Source organism: Gopherus evgoodei, chromosome 1, assembly GCF_007399415.2.
Source record: "Gopherus evgoodei ecotype Sinaloan lineage chromosome 1, rGopEvg1_v1.p, whole genome shotgun sequence".
NCBI lineage: Eukaryota > Metazoa > Chordata > Testudines > Testudinidae > Gopherus > Gopherus evgoodei.
This window is the reverse complement of record NC_044322.1, coordinates 195,675,194-195,692,318: the sequence shown is the minus strand read 5'-3', so window position 1 is coordinate 195,692,318 and position 17,125 is coordinate 195,675,194. Positions and strand designations below refer to the sequence as shown.

Below are 17,125 nucleotides of genomic sequence, written 5' to 3'. Positions count from 1 at the left end.
CAATATCCTTAAGGAAACACAGCAAGGCTGCTTTTGTGTTTATTGTTCCATTTACCTGACATTCTCCCTAGTCTCTTTAGAGAAAAAGATTTGATTCCAAGCCTGTTCTATTATTATAAAGAACCTTTCTTTCCATATGTCATGGTACAATTCCCCACTCTGAACCTTAGCATCCAAAAGATGGGGTACCAGCATGAATTCCTCTAAGCTCAATTACCAGCTTAGAACCTGTAGCGCTGCCACCAACCAGGAATTCCAGTGCCTGGTACACTCTGGTCCCCCCAAAACCTTGCCCGGGGACCCCCAAGACCCAGTCCCTCTGGATCTTAACACAAGGAAAGCAAACCTTTTCCCCCACCGTTACCTCTCCCAGACTTCCCCTCCCTGGGTTACCCTGAAAGATCACTGTGATTCAAACTCCTTGAATCACAAAACAGAGAGGACAATTCACCTTCCTCCCTCCTTCTCTTTCCCCCTCCCAGACTCTTCCTGAGAAAGAAAGTAATCCTGACACAGAGAAAAATTAGCCTCTCTCCCCCTTCCCCCCCACCAATTCCCTGGTGAATCCAGACCCAGTCCCCTGGGGTCTCACCAGAATAAAAAAAAACAATCAGGTTCTTAAACAAGAAAAGCTTTTAATTAAAGAAAGAAAAAACAGTAAAAATTATCTTGGTAAATTTAAAAAAATGGAATAGGTACAGGGTCTTTCAGCTATAGACACTGGGAATACCCTCCCAGCCTAAGTATACAAGTACAAATTAAAATCCTTTCAGCAAAATACCAATTTGAACTCCTTTCAGCCAAATACACATTTGCAAATAAAGAAAACAAACATAAGCCTAACTTGCTTTATCTACCTCGTACTCACTATTCTGGATCTATAAGAAACTGTATCAGGGAGAATGGAGAGAAATCTGGTTGCACATCTGCTCCCTCTGAGCCCCCAGAGTGAACAACAACCAAAACTAATAGCACAGCACAAAAACTTCCCTCCCTCAAGATTTGAAAGTATCCTGTCCTCTGATTGGTCCTCTGGCCAGGTGACAGCCAGGCTTACTGAACTTGTTAACTCTTTACAGTCAAAAACATATAAAATACTTCTGTGCTATTAACTTTTCTTATCTGTTTATGACACTATAGAATATTGTCCACAATGCCATAGAAGATGATCAACAGTTTCACTGGTTTTGCATGCTTTACCTAACCCATCTTTGTCTTTTTAATAAGTTTAATGTATCATTTAAGGCACAAAGACCTGCTAACACTCTAAAAATGACTACTTTGCTGTTTCTATGATTAATGTGGAGTATAGTATTGTCTTTGATTTTTGAGCATACATCATTCTTCATCCTTTTGTTTCCTTAGTCCATAGTTCTTGCCATTCCTTTGCAAGCTCCTTCATGACTGTTCTTGTACATTCTTGTCTACTTAATGGTATCTTAATATCCACCTCCTCATTTTTCGAGCTTGTTTTGCTGCTCTGTCAGCCCTCTCAAATCCAGATATTCCAATATGTGCCAGAATCCATGCAACTGTTACACCAGTACTTCATTGTATTATTTCTGATGTTAGGAACATTATTTCACTTATTATGTCACGTCTGCTTTCCGAAGTCCCTGTTCTGATTGCCATAATGCCTGACAAGGAATAAGATAAAATTAAACCTGCAGCTGGTTGCACATCTCTTATGCAGATTAGTGCCAACATTATTCCCATCAGTTCACCGTCAGAACGGTAACATAATTTGATAACATTTTAGATTTCTGGATTTCAAGACTGGGAACATAGAAGGCTGCTCCCACTCTCTGTTCTGTCATCTTTTGATCCATCTGTATGGATTTGGCAAAGCTGGCCGCATGTTTCATAAATAAATTCAGAAATTTCATTGTCCATAATGTGTGAGGGTTTTTCTTCCCTCAAATTTTTCATACAATTCCAAAACCACTAATGGGGGGAAGGGAGAGATAACTTTCCAGCTGTAATTTGATTTCCCATGACTAAAAATTTTTCTTTTCTACGTATCTCCTGATAGTCTGAGGAAATCAGTGGCGATCCATATAATTTTGTCTACTAAGCTCCCAGCAATTCTCATAAACCTGTTGTGCACTTGTGTTTTCATGGTTCCCTTTTACCTTTGCCCAAAAGCTTAGAGCTAACAGTTCCATCCTTAGATTTACAGGTGCGTCTCCAGTGGGTATCTACAGTGGTGGTGGTCTCATTGCACAACAAGACAATTGCAGAGCTTGGGCCCGGAGCAGTTCCAAGTTTCTAAGAGTTGTTTTTGAGGCTGAACCAAAAGGTTGGCTTTTGTAGTGTAAAACTGATCTTGCTCTATACATCATCATCAGTACCATCTTATCTGCACCCCATTTGTTTCCAGCTACATTTTTAAGTAAGTTCATCCTACTTTTACACTTTTATATATTATCTATGTGACCTTTACAACTTAATTTATTATTAAACTCTCTTCCTAGAAACAAACTTTTGAACTATCTGAATTTTTTCACCATAAAGAAATAAGTTCCAGTCTTCATTAATTTTCTTCCTGGTTAAAGGCATGTCCTTAGTTTTTGCCAGTGAATTTACATCCCCAATCATTTCCCTGAAGTTCCTCTTTTCCTTGGTTACTTTGTCTTATAGGAACTAAGCATAAAACATAGACATCTGCAAAAAGGGAAATACCTATTTCCATCTGCACACTTTCTGGGAGGTCATTTATCATAATGGAAAACACAGTAGAGTTAATAAAATAGTCTCCTGTAGAGTGCCATTTGGAAGCTTGTAGATTTTTTATAAAGCTGTCTCCACTTTGACTTGTATAGTTCTCTCACTTAAAAAGGCCCGTATTCACCCACATTTTTCTCTTTTTATTTCAATGTTGGCTAGTTTATAGGAGGCCTTTTATCCATAGCATGTTATATGCTTTTTCAGTGTCCAAGAAGACTGTTATCCTAAAGTTCTTAGTCCTTATGCTTATTTTTGTCCTTCATTTCTAATCTTACTGTATGGTCAACTGCACATTTTCCTTGACTGAAACCTCTTTGTACCTCAGTTATAATATCATTTTTCTCCAAGTATACCACTCGTCTTACATGTATAATTCCCCCCCCCCCGTGATTTTCCCCACACACGATGTGAGGGCAATAGGCCTTATAAGCCTCAGGTCTCCTATATATCTTGCCTGGTTTCCTAATTGGTATTACCAATGCTTGTTTCCATTCTATTGGCAGCAATTCTTTTTCCATATATTATTATAGAATGCAATAGAATCTTTAGACTCCCTTCTGACAAGTGTTGGAGCATTTCATTACTTCATATTATCTCTACGGGGAGCTTTATTTTCTCCTTTTTCTAATTGCTGCAATACTGCATACTAACATTTTTGTTTAACACATCATCGGTATATTCTCTACAGCCATTTAATTGTTCACAGTTTTCCTCCTTTTTTTTCTTATTGCTTTGATTCATGTCACTGCTGACCTTTTGGAATTCTTTTGCTAAAATGTCTGCCTTTCCTAGGCTGGAGACCTCATTTTCATTGTTTACGATAAGACCAAGTATACATTTACTTTTACTTCAAACCCCATTCATTCACAGAGTTTCTGAAAGCTTTGAATCTTTATTCCATTTCCCACAGAAATTTCTCCAACTTTCTTTTTTTGTCTTTTTGATAATCCTTTCTGCCACCACCATATATCTTCAGTATTCATTATGTCTTCACTATTCATTGTGTGTTTTGCTTGCTTGCATGCCTTATGTCTTTCCTTGATTGATAATTTGCAATCCTCATTCCATCAGGGAACCAGATTTCTAAGTCTAGTCAGGGCCAGCTCCAGGCACCAGCTTAGGAAGCAGGTGTTTGGGGCGGCCACTCCAGAGAGGAGCGGCACAGCCAGCTATTCAGTGGCAATTCAGCGAAGGATCCCTCACTCTCAGTCAGAGCAAAGGACCTCCCACTGAATTGCCGCAGATTGCGATCACAGCTTTTTTTTTTTTTTTGGCTGCTTGGGGCGGCAAAAACCCTGGAGCCAGCCCTGAGTCTAGGGCAGGGGTAATCAATTAATTTTTTTTATCAACATCCAAATTTCTTGGTCCAGAGTCCGGAGAAAATAATATAGAAATAACAACAATGATAAAAAGGAAATTAAAAGATTTCATGATCCATTCAAAAGTGTCTGGTGGTCCGGATTTGGCCTCTAGTCTGCCTATTGACTACCCCAGGTCTAGGGCAATTTGATGTTTTGTAGATGGCCAGATCAGCTGCTGCTGTAATTCCTTTTATTACATTGTTATAGAATTATCCTAGGTTGTCACTTTTAGTGTTGCTACATAAATATTTATCACATTTAATCTAGGAAAGGTCCTGGTCAGCTTTTAGAAAATTCCAGCTAGTACTCTTTGGTGATTTCAACATTTTCTCAGCCTTGGCACTCAATAAGCATAGGGAAGTGATCACTTACCATTATCTTGTCTCTAAATTTCTGAGCTGCATTTACTAGCTATATGATTTGACCTTTTCCATCAGAAAACTGTTCCACTGACAAGTTTTCAGCCAACTTTTGTACTATCCTATCTCTGAGAGTGGTCAATGCTGGATTCTCCAGAGACAAGTGTTAAAAATCCATACTGTAACATGGTGGGGGGAGGGGAGATATCCTCTTGATCCCAGCTGCTGATCAGTTTATGGCCTGAAATGACATGAGACTTTCTAGCCCTTGTAATTTTTATCCTATCTGTGCTACTCACAGAGAGAGAAAAATTGAGCAAGATGTTTCAAATTGTCATAAGTAACATAGCCCGAGGTTTTCCAGCTCTCTCATGCCCCAGATCATTCCTCTTCTAATACCACAAGTGTGTATTTATCAAAAAGTTGAATTCTGTGGTCCCACAGCCAAGGCACTACAATTTGAGAACTGCAGCTTTTGAACGGTATTCAGTGCTCATACATATTCTCTCTCATGTACAGACAAAAATCAAGAGCAAGTTACTGAGACATACAGATGGTCAGAAAACGGAGGGTTTTTTTCAACGGAAAATTTAGAGTTTTCAGTAAAAATTCAAAACTGAAATGTTCTGGCCAAAAAACAAAGTATTTATTTTGCCAACCTCAATCTCAAAGAAATTGTAGTTCAGGTGTTTCATTCTCCCGTTCTCTCCACAGGCTTGGTTCCTGATTGGACTACATTTCCCATTAGGCACCACAGTCTCTCCACTTAGTAACGGGAGGCAGAGCTTCATGCAGTTGCATGGCTCCAATGCATCATGGGAGATGAAGGCCAGTTGGGAAGCCTGGCTCATCCAAGAGAACAGAAGCAGGAGGGAACCAAACTGCAACTCATATAATGCATCACACTGGCATTTCAGAGCTGATTTTTTTTTTCAGATTTTGGACATTCAATTTTTCTACTAAAAAATCCCCAAAATGTTCAGGAGAAAAAAGACACTTTTTTGCAAAAAAATCCATTTAGTTGAAAACACAATTTTCCACCAGCCCTACTGAGATTATTGTATAGCTAGGCTTGGTTCTAAAGTAGCAGGTAGTGATGTGATTACTTTTATTTTGTGTGTCTAGTTAATCATTTAAACCTCACTGAATGGAACACACTGTCTTGATTAACTTCTTACTCATGTAAATGTCTAGTATTTATTTTCAGAATTACTCCTCTGTTGTCTCAATGCTATTTTGCAGCACTGTGATTAAAAGTGGTGAGGATTTAGTGTTGTAGGCAGAAATGGATTGTGAAATCTATGCAGAACTGTCTGATGTGACACTACTGCTGGTACGTAGTAATTGCCCCAACTGGAAGGTTTAGCCTGGGTTTCTGGTTTGAGAATGACCCAGCATGTCTGATCTGACACTGAAAATTCACCTGAAAGGAGAACCCACTGTATTAAGTCAATGTTCAGTTGTAAACTTTTGAAATACAGTGATAATGTTTTATTCGGAGTTATGAATATTTCAGAGTTAGAAACAACATCCATTCCCGAGGTGTTCACAACTCTGAAGTTCTACTGTATTTTCCAAGAATATCCCAGTCAGAATGTCTCATTGCCACTAGAGCCTTACCCTGGAGTCTTGTTTTAGAATTTCTGTTGTTTAGTCTGGTGTGGCTTTCTTGTAAAGGGGAGAGTATTTTGGTTGTGGACAGATGAATATTCTGCAATTCCAGAAATATATTTTGCCACAGTCAGTTGTTTTGGCTCCATGTGGAAAATAATCTTACAAACAACAAAGAAAGCCATGACAACAATCCTCACAGTGACGTATGGTATAATTAAGGGGTAATTTTGAGGTATTTCAGTTAGTTAAATCCCCACCTGCCCTATCCAAGGATAAACATTGCACAGCACAAAAGCAAGAGTATTTATGAACTGTTCTTGGTTTAATAATATACCATGCTGCTCTCTACTTGTACTTAGAGTTATTTTTAAAAAAAGAGTTGTGAATGCAGGATTACGCATGCATCTGCCAGTATCAGCTAGTAGCCCTCTGTTTGTCTGTCTGCATCATAGAAGGAAAGGTTTGCAGCCATTCTTTCAGTGCATTCATTCATAATCTTATCTGGCTTCTCTCCCATGGAATTGTTCCCTCTGTTCCCTCAGTTTTTCATGGTATAACACCTCTGTCCTGCATAGCACTAGCTCTTCATTCCTGTTTTCGTTTTCCTTTCAGCACTGATAGGTACTCCAGAGAACTAGTAGCTGCTGAGGTTATACCTTCAAGGGGAGAGCATTTGAGTAGTGTGAGCTGTGCTGTGGGGCTTCTGGAAAGTGGGAGTGGGAAGGAAAGTAGCAGAAGCAGTGTGGGAGGCAGGAGACAGGGCTGTGTGAAGAATTGAATATTCAGTTTGGGTGCAGGTCCAAAAGCTTCAAAAAATAATTAGCTTCCGGTCAATCTGAAACAAAATGTTTCAATTTTTCAAGGATTTAAAAAAAAAATCTTTTAAATGCTTTGAAAATAAGAGAAATTCTGAAACAGATAAATTGCCAAAATCAACCCAAATTAATGAATTGTTTCAGTCGGTCTAAAAAAAGGTTTTGCATGGAAAAAAAATTCATCCAGCTCTAGCCAGGAGAGCAACAGTAATGTGGAAAATCCAGGTTTGTTGGGGTATCCCAGAGGGTCAGGTGACCAAGGCACATTTTCGCTAGGTGAAGCAACTGGCCTAGGAAAGAAGCGATCTGGCTCTATCTCTTTTCCATAACATGCTGAAGCCCAGGAAGGCCTGCTCTAGATATGGAAATGAGCTAATAAACTGTTAATTAAAGCAAACTGGGTTTTCAGCATATATTATAAGCAGGCATTTAGGGACATAAGGGTCCAATTCTTCTGGGAGTTACACCTCTCTAAGTTTCCTGAGGAAACTACAAGGCATTGGTGACCTTCCAGAAAACACCATCCTAGCCACCATGGATGTAGAGGCTCTCTACACAAACATCCCACACACAGATGGAATACAAGCTGTCAGGAACACTATCCCTGATGATGCCACAGCACAACTGGTTGCTGAGCTCTCTGCCTTTATCCTCACACACAACTATTTCAAATTTGATGACAATATATATCTCCAGATCAGTGGCACCGCTATGGGCACCCGCATGGCCCCACAATTTGCCAACATTTTTATGGCTGACCTGGAACAACGCTTCCTCAGCTCTCATCCACCCACACCCCTTCTCTACCTACGCTACATTGATGACATCTTTATCATCTGGACCCATGGGAAGGAGACGCTGGAAAAATTCCACCACGATTTCAACAGCTTCCACCATCAACCTCAGCCTGGACCAATCTACACGTGAGGTCCACTTCCTAGACACCACGGTGCAAATAAGTGATGGTCACATTAACACCACCCTATACTGAAAACCTACCGACCGCTATGCCTACCTTCATGCCTCCAGCTTCCATCTCGGGCACACCATATGGTCCATTGTCTACAGCCAAGCACTGAGGTACAACCACATCTGCTCTAACCCCTCAGACGGAGACCAACACCTACAAAATCTCCACCAAGCATTCTCAAAACTACAATACCCGCACGAAGAAATAAGGAAATGGATCAACAGAGCCAGACGTGTACCCAGAAGCCTTCTACTGAAAGAGAAACCCAAGAAAGAAACCAACAGGACTCCACTGGCCATCACATACAGCCCCCAGCTAAAACCCCTCCAACGCATAATCAGAGATCTACATCCCATCCTGGACAATGATCCCACACTTTCACAGGCTTTGGGTGGCAGGCCAGTCCTCTCCCACAGGCAACCTGCCAACCTGAAGCATATTCTCAGCAGTAATTGCACACCGCACCATAGTAACTCTAACTCAGGAACCAATTCATGCAACAAACCTCGATGCCAACTCTCCCCACATATCTACACCAGCGACACCATCACAGGACCTAACCAGATCAGCCACACCATCACTGGTTCATTCACCTGCACGTCCACCAATGTAATATACGCCATCATATGCCAGCAATGCCCCTCTGCTATGTACATTGGCCAAACTGGACAGTCTCTATGGAAAAGGGTAAATTGACACAAATCAGATATTAGGAATAGCAATATACAAAAACCTGTAGGAGAACACTTCAACCTCCCTGGCCACACCATAGTAGATCTTAAGGTGGCCATACTGCAGCAAAAAAAAACAAACTTCAGGATCAGACTTCAGAGAGAAACTGCTGAGCTTCAGTTCATCTGCAAATTTGACACCATCAGCTCAGGATTAAACAAAGACTGTGAATGGCTTGCCAACTACAAAACCAGTTTCTCCTCCCTTGGTTTTCACACCTCAACTGCTAGAACAGGGCCTCATCCTCCCTGATTGAACTAAGCTCATTATCTCTAGACTGCTAGTTGCTTGCATATATATACCTGCCCCTGGAAATTTCCACTACATGCATCTGACGAAGTGGGTATTCACCCACGAAAGCTCATGCTCCAAAATGTCTGTTAGTCTATAAGGTGCCACAGAACTCTTTATTTCTTTTACCTCTCTAAATGTAGAGCTCCTCAGTTTCAGTCCGTCGTGGTTCTCCAGATTTATACTTGTGTGACCAAAAACACGTGCAAATGCATTTGTTTCAAGGAGTACCAAGTACAACTAAAACTATTTCTGTTGACTGCATGTGAAGTTGTGTGTATCTAAGTGTTGACACATGAAACATTTCAGATTTTATTTGTTACAGAAAAGAGTCTTTGTTGCACTTCCAGCTACATGGTACTCAATAACCAAGGGAGAAATTCTCCTGTGTGCAAAGGGCCAGTATACAGCCTTCAAAATGAGCCTTGTGTTGGCCCTCTTCACAGGGGGAATTTCACTGTAAGCTATTTAACATAATTGCCCCCACACACCTCATTTGTGTCATTTCACAGTGTAAAATGATTTCTGATAGCTCCTTTCTGCTGTTCATTCAAATCATTTACCATGTTCAAAATCGCTGGCCATTGAAAGCTTTATTTTACTGATATGGAGGCAAAAATTAACATGACCTTAACATATGAACAGTTTCACTGTTACAAATCCCCATTTAATTCCTCACAGAAATTATTTGCACGTGATCTTTGAAATGCTAATGCTGGTTCTGTCGTGTAAGGAGGGTAACCGTGCCATTTCAGTCTCTTTTATCTACATAAATTGTGAAAACTCATTATACAATAGGGTTTGTAGATCAGCTTATTTGAGCTGTCAGATTTTATGTAGTTTCTTATTGAAAGGTAGGTCTCCCTCTGAATAAATTGTGGATGACACACCAGATGTAGTTGTAAGCTGTTCCCACTATAGTTACTTTTGTCAAGTGTCTTTTTGTTGTGTGTATTTCACTGTCGAGATCAAAACCCATGAATTAGACCTCCCCAAACTAATGAGATTTTAAAACATTACATTATTTTTTCCGTCTTTTGATTTTGAACTCCTGCTGCCCATCTCCAGTGTGACAATTACCATTGCTCACTCTCCCGAATGTATTGGGTAAGGTGATTTTGGCCCCTGCTGCAGGATCTCTCACCTCCACATTGGCCTGTCCTCTGCTGATGGAACATAAATCTACACTATGTAGACGTCAAGCATAGTAGTTTATTATATACAGCACTGATGGAGTGTCACCTTGCTTTTTAGGCTCAGAGACACACTGTCAATCAATTGATTACAGTGGATTCTGTGGATTTTCCATGAGCAGGGGAAAGTGATGGCGTAGGTAGTCCCAAACCCCCGGAGAGGTCTAGCAGCAAGACAAGATAGCACAGTAGCCAATAGTCAAAGGTTACAGAATGTCTCCACCCATGGTTTTAGGTTAACAAGTTAACATTTAATTAATACTTTATTAAAATGTATTATTATAAAATATGTATACATGTTGAATTCTGATTTGGGATTCATTGGAATGAAGTGGGCTCCTCTGATTGTCCAACAGGTACATACCTAGGGGTTAAAGCAAAGAAACAGTGAAAGTATATGGCAATAAGGATTGTTTTCAAGTTATTCATTTTAAGGCAGGCATTGGTCCCTGGGAAAGGGAGGTGGGAGGAGGCCATATATTATACTGACATGCTTGAACCTTTCATAAACTTAAGGTTGGCGTGTGGGAAGAACATCTCCCCACGGAAGAAATGAGCACAACAGAAACAGGGCTTCTTTGTTCTGTTTGCAGCTTTGAATAAGACACAGTTATTCCTCCAACATCTGGCAATTTTGCTGATCAGGCTTATTTTAGCAAAAGTAAGATTATCTTTTGTTTGTTCTGCTTTCTCTTAGCTAATCGCTATTTGCTAGGCCTCTGGTCTCGTGACCAAACTCTGGACTTTTGGGGCCTGTAAAAGAGCTGACACAATCCATATACCAGATTGTTATATAAACAGCACATGAATTTTAACCCTTCACCTGCCCAGCAATTAATCCTGTCCCCCAGCCCCTCCAAAAGTTCAGTCTGCACCCAGCCCACATTACCCATCTGTTCAGCCGAGCCTCACTTCTGTCCCACCTGGGTTTCTTGACCCTACTTCTTCCAGATGTAGGCCAACAGCAGAGGGGTTCTCTCTCCCCTTTCCAGAGTGAGGGCTGCAGCTCCAGTGGCTCTTCACCCACCTCTACCTCTTCCCAGGCTGGAGGCGGCAGGGGGAGAGCAAGGAGCAGAGGCACAGTTCTGTCTGTGTTGCTTACAGGAGAGAGGAGGGAGTGGAGCCTTGCTGAGCTGATGGGCTCTTTGCATCCTCTCCCCTCCTGTGAGAATGGTGAGCAGAGGGGAGAGACTCTGCTGGATTATGGCAGGGCAAAATTTTGTAAGGTGCCTGCACGTTGATTTAACCATCTATGTAGCCATCCTTCAGAAATTAAGAATCTGAATATTCTGTCTATATTTTATTTTACTCCATTTTTTTTCATTGTTAGAAAATGTGTTTCTTGTTTATCAGGTAACTTTTTACCCATCATTTCTATCAAGCTGCTTTTGGATGGAAATTGAAGTTGAATTAAAAAATGCACAAATCAGTCAGCATTTAAAAATTGTTTTAATTAGTTAAATAAAACTACTTTAAATGTGTAGATTACATAAGAAAAAAAGTGAAACTAAAAGTGTTTCTGCAGATCTTTTGTGCACAACAGCTTGAAACTACTAACAACTGGAAGTAAGTAAATTACCAGAGTTCACTCTGTTCTAAAGACTGAAAGAATATAAAAACTTAATGCACTACATGGCATGTTGTGCCATATTTATACAGCTGGAATTCAAAAGTTTGTTAAAGATGTCTTGCCCCCTAAATTGATCCTGTCTATAAAACAAAATCTTGGACTTGGTCCCCACAGTATATCAGGAGGACTCATTGGTTCAGCACATAATTAAAAAAAAATTATTTTAGTAGATTCTAGTATGTTTCAGCCTTTTAAGGTGTGGCTTGCCTGTTATGGGCTGGAGGGCCTGGAGTGAGCACACTCTGATTACTGACTGAGCTACAGCTGAGAAATCATGTGATTTCCCCATGAAAAGCTATTGTGGGTGGGGGGATCAGAAAACTGCAGGAAGTGAAAGGGTCTGCAGGAAATGCCTGACATCAGGGGAGTCTGAAGCCTTCTGTGGGAAACCCTGATTGGGTCTTGGCTTGGACTGGGACAGAAGAAGAGCTCTGGTGATAGAACATGCCACAGCTAAGTATAAATTTTTCTGTTGTAGTGATGAATGTCATTTGGGGACTCTGAGGATTGTTGTGAACTGTTTCAATTAAAGCAGACACGATTGGTGGTAACTCAGATAAGTCCATGTGCTGTTCTTAAGGGGCCTCAAAGAGAGGAGAAACAGTGGTGGGGTGCTGTAGAATGACCTCCAGCCAGGAGGGGGCACTCAGGAGGCAGCTGGCCTTGTTACAGGCCTTAACATAGCCTGTCATAAATTCAAATTTAATTTTAAACATATTTGTTTTTCAAAAAGAAAACTCTGATTTAAATTTTAAAAATCTGTTTTTTGTTTTGTTTTGTTTTATTTTTATTCTAATTTTTATTTATGCTCCTGGAGAGCCATCAGTTGGTAACTCCCACTGGTAACTACTCACTACTGACCTGAGGTGGCTTTGATTCACTAATCTATTGTACAAGTGAAATGCTCCATCAAGTTAAACCAGCAACCCCACCATCACCACCGTTATGAATCTCCAGGAAAGGACCGTGTTCCATCGGGACAGCTTGTGCCAAAAGAGAAATAACTGGCACAAAGTATGCTCTAGTCATTAACTTTTGAATAATCTCTTTTGAGCTTCATTCAGAAACAGATTCTCAAGCCACATTCTCTAGTTGGAAAACAAAAAACAAAACAAAGCCTCCAAAACGCTTTCATTTTAAGAATCCTCTTCCTTGGGGGAAATAGTAAACCTAGTATTGAGGGGACTGATGTCAGAAGTATACTGAAGCTCAAACAGAGGAACCTGATAACAAATAAGCAACTGCTGCATAGGGACCTAGCTGCCCAGCATGAGTTGATGTAGTTGTAACTCCTTAAGGTGCTCTGTCTTCCTTTAGTGGCTGAACCTCATAGAGGTTTAAGTATGTACAGCCTTTGAGCTAACAGACCATAGCTCCTGTTGTTAGATCAATAGATCCTGGATTAAAACCCTAAAGATCCTTTAGTTACAGGTGCTGCTGTATTTTAAGCAGTCGGTCAGTCCCCATTTCTTGCTTTCAACAATCAACAAGATTTTCTTCCATTTTCTTTTTTTTTGTTTACTAGAATTTAGAGCATCTTAACTCATCTACTGGATCATTCCTTGGCAAACCTGATTCAGCATTAGGAGCAGTGACCTGGCATGGCCTGAAAGTAACATCAACAAAAGGGAAGTGTGATTCAATTTAGACTCTGTAGCTGAAATACAGGAATTAAAACACTGACACCAGATTCAGACATATCAGGGACAGACCTAATGTCGTCTGTCTCAGTCCCACTGGACAGCAACTATCCACTTGCTTCTTTCCTCCTATCTAGCTGATCAGGTTCTTCTTCAGCAGTGAATGACTGATGGATCTGGATCATCAGTCCATGGAATTCATTCACGAGACTTGTTGTTTCCCTTCCTTACATTCCTCCTCTTGCTGTTCATGGCTCCAGCCACACTTCATTTACCCTGCACTACTGGTGAAAGAGCTATAGAATTTCAAGACAGGCTGTTAACCAGACAAAGCAGTAGTAGCAAAGCTAATGAATGAAAGCTAATCATTTAAGGATTAAAAAAGCCAGAATAAGTTATTTTCAAAGGTTGAAAATGAGGAGTAGAAAGAAGGAGTTAAAATAAAATCCAAAAATAGGACTACTGACATTCCTCATTGCTCCTTTTTCATTCCATTTTCACCCATCATACCTCTTGTGTTTTCTGAAGTAGCAAATTCCAGCTAGTGCCTCAGCTTACTCCCTGCTGAGTTGCCAGAATGTTTGGACTAGCCTCACAATGTCCTCCCTGGGTGTTTACTTGCTATTGGACTAGCTCGCTCTACTTTGCATTTGGTAACTTATTTATACAGAATAACCAAACACTTTTGCACAGGGCAGCAATTATCCTCCACCTAGAGATAACATCCTACTTCTCAATGTTACATCAGATGGCACACTCTGACTTGCCTAATGGCTGTGCTTTCTGTGACTTCAGGAGCATTTATATAAACGTTTGCATAAAATAGATTTACCCATGTGTGATAAATACAGAGGAGAGCTCCCTTTTATGGACACCCAGCCAGCCAGTAGCTATAAAATCCCTCTTAGTAGCTGTCCTCTAATTGCTTTATCTGTAAAGGGTTAAAAAGTCTCACTGCTATGCATAAGTAAAAAGAAGTGAGTGGGCACCTGGCCAAAAGAGCCAATGGAGAGGCTAGAACTTTTTAAAATTGAAAAACGACTCCCCTTTTGTCTGTCTGTTGTTGTTCTCCTGGGGAGAGGCAAACAGAGCAGAGCTATGATGTAAAAAGCTTGGGCCAGGTGTGAAAAAATCATCAGTATCATACTTAGGAACTACTCATTTAAAACCCCAGATATGAAAGTAGATCAGGAAATGTCTGGGAAGATGCAGTTAGGTTTATCCATTTTCTTTCTTTATGGCTTGTGGATTCCTCTGTGCTAACCCCAAGTGCTTTTGTTTTTCCTGTAACCCTTAAACTGGACCTCAAGAAAACTGTTCTTGGTGCTTAATCCTTGTAGTTTCTCTTTTAAATTCTAGCAATAGCCTGAGTTCCCAGATGTATTTTCTTCCCCCCCCCTTTTTTTTTTAAATCTACCTTTTATAAGAACAGAATCGAATTTGTCCTAAGAGATTAGTGCACAGATTGTTTAATTAGCTGGTGGCAACAGCTGATTTCCTTTTTTTTTCTTTCCTCAGCTCTTCCCTGGAGTGGGGGTGTGTGTGTGTGTGTGTGAAAGGGCTTGCCATGGAGGTAACATGGAAGGAATTCCCACAGGAAGGAATTCCCAAGTGCACCTGGGCTCTCAAAGGACTTCTGCACTTGGGTGGTAGCAGCATCTATCAATCCAAGGTCAGAGAAAAGCTGTAACCTTGGGAGTTTAACTCAAGCGTGGAATGGCCAGTATTAATTTTTAGAATCCTTGCGGGCCCCCACCTTCTGCACTGGAAGTGCCAGAGTGGGGAATCAGCCTTGACACCATGTCATGTTCTTATAAAAGGGCAGCACACACACCATCACTACAAGCTGAGATCAAGCATTCATTCCAATACCCTTTTTTTTTCAATTGTCAATTTTTCACACATTCCATATGATCTTAAAGTTTCTAGTGGTGGTCTCAGCCCAATCTTTGTTTCTTCTTAGTTCAAACAGTCACTTTTGTCATTTTTGAGTTGTACAAATGAGAAAAATATACTTCTGCTCATAATTTCTTATCAGAAATTTTGTGCTGGGGCTAACTCACACAGCTGAAGCTAGAAACCATGAATGTGGCTTGTTTTGTAAACCTAGCTGAGTATTAAAAATTTAAGCCACGCTGGAAGAAAAATTGAGTTCATCTAAAGTTATGGCTGTTTAAAATTGACCACCTCATGCAGCATCAACCTTAGGATTTTTCTGACTTCAGTGCATTTTGGGATTTTTTTTTAAGGTTATCCTGGTTCAGCATGTTCCAGACTGGTCACTTTAATTTGGTTAAGGATGGCTGGGTTTAGCAGGGTCTTGGTTAAAGAAAACCAGCACATCCTAAGCTTTTCTCTCTAAAGAGGTCAAGTTAAAGAATAGGCCAAGATCTGGAGAAAGTGAACAGCTCAAAATGTTTGATCTGAAAATTAATTGTGGTGCTTTTTTGTAGTTCTTGCTTTGGGTTTTGTGCATGTGTGTGCATCAAAATTCTTAAGCATGTGCTTAATTTTAAGCATGCAAATAATCCCACTGGACTCACTGGGACTACTTATGTGCTTAAAGGTAAATACATTGCTGCATCCAGACCTATTTTTTGAGACTGATGATTTTCCCATTTTCCATGCTCTGGCCCCAGTCTACCTCTGTTTTTCTTTCTTATCTATTTTTTACAGTTGTTCCCTGACCTATAGCAATAATCACAGGCCAGCGACAGCTCTCACCCATGACAGACATGGCTTCCTGTTCCTATAGAAACAGTAGCTCTTTGTAGTCTATTGAGAGGATGTTAGACAGACAAGGTGGGTGGTAATATCTTTTATTGAACCATCTTCTGTTGGTGAAAGAGACAAACTTTTGAGCTGTTCTTTAAATCCTGAAGATCTTTGTCTATGTGTGAAAGCTTCTCTCTCACCCGACCCACAGAAGTCGGTCCAATAAAAGGTATTACCTCACCCACCTTGTGTCTCTAATATCCTGTCCCAACATGATTATAACAACATAATAGGTATCACTAATGCATCTGCTAGCACTGTGTACACTTTCTAATCTGTTACCCTGCAGCTGGGCTCCTCTGACTCCGTGGCCAGTTCTCATGCATTAGTAGGGGAATTAAGTGGCTGAGCCGACCCTCTGTTTACTGTCACTCCTATGCATGTTTCTCTATGAATGAATATTGCAGCTGCTACTTCTGTTCTGTCATTTCTAAGGCCTGGTCTACACTACGAGTTTATCTCTAATTTAGCAGCATTAAATCGAATTGACCCTGCACCCATCCACACAACGAAGCCCTTTACTTCGATATAAAGGGCTCTTAATATCAATATCTGTACCTCCTTGATGAAGGGAGTAGCGCTGAAATCAACACTGCCATTTCACATTAGGGTTAGTGTGGACGCAATTCAATGGTATTGGCCTCCGGGAGCTATCCCACAGTGCACCATTGTGACCGCTCTGGACAGCAATCTGAACTCGGATGCACTGGTCAGGTAGACAGGAAAAGCCCCGTGAGCTTTTGAATTTTATTTCCTGTTTGCCCAGTGTCATAAACAGATACTTAAGGGCTAATGCCTCTTTTACCTGTAAAGAGTTAAGAAGTTCACCTAGCCTAGCTGACACCCGACCAGAGGAACCAATGGGGGAACAAGATGTTTCAAAAGGAAGGAGGGAAGTTTCCTTTGTTTAGTGAATTTCAGTTTCAGCCGGAGTAAAAAAGATCAAGGAACCAGCCTCTTATCAGAGTAGTAAGCTTTAGAAAGGAATAAATAGGTTTATGTTTATTTTCTTTGTAAC

General features: G+C 40.5%; 1 protein-coding gene across 2 annotated transcripts in view; it reads left to right on the top strand.

Moving 5' to 3' along the window:
- The window catches only part of LOC115660392 (OX-2 membrane glycoprotein-like), a 47,420-nt gene extending 33,161 nt beyond the window's left edge, over positions 1-14,259 (top strand). For both annotated transcript variants that reach the window (XM_030581804.1, XM_030581794.1), the window contains exon 9: positions 13,218-14,259. In XM_030581804.1, coding sequence (XP_030437664.1) covers positions 13,218-13,224 — 7 coding nt within the window. In that variant the 3' untranslated portion in view covers positions 13,225-14,259. The remainder of the gene's footprint in view (positions 1-13,217) is intronic.
- Positions 14,260-17,125: the final 2,866 nt, after the last annotated feature.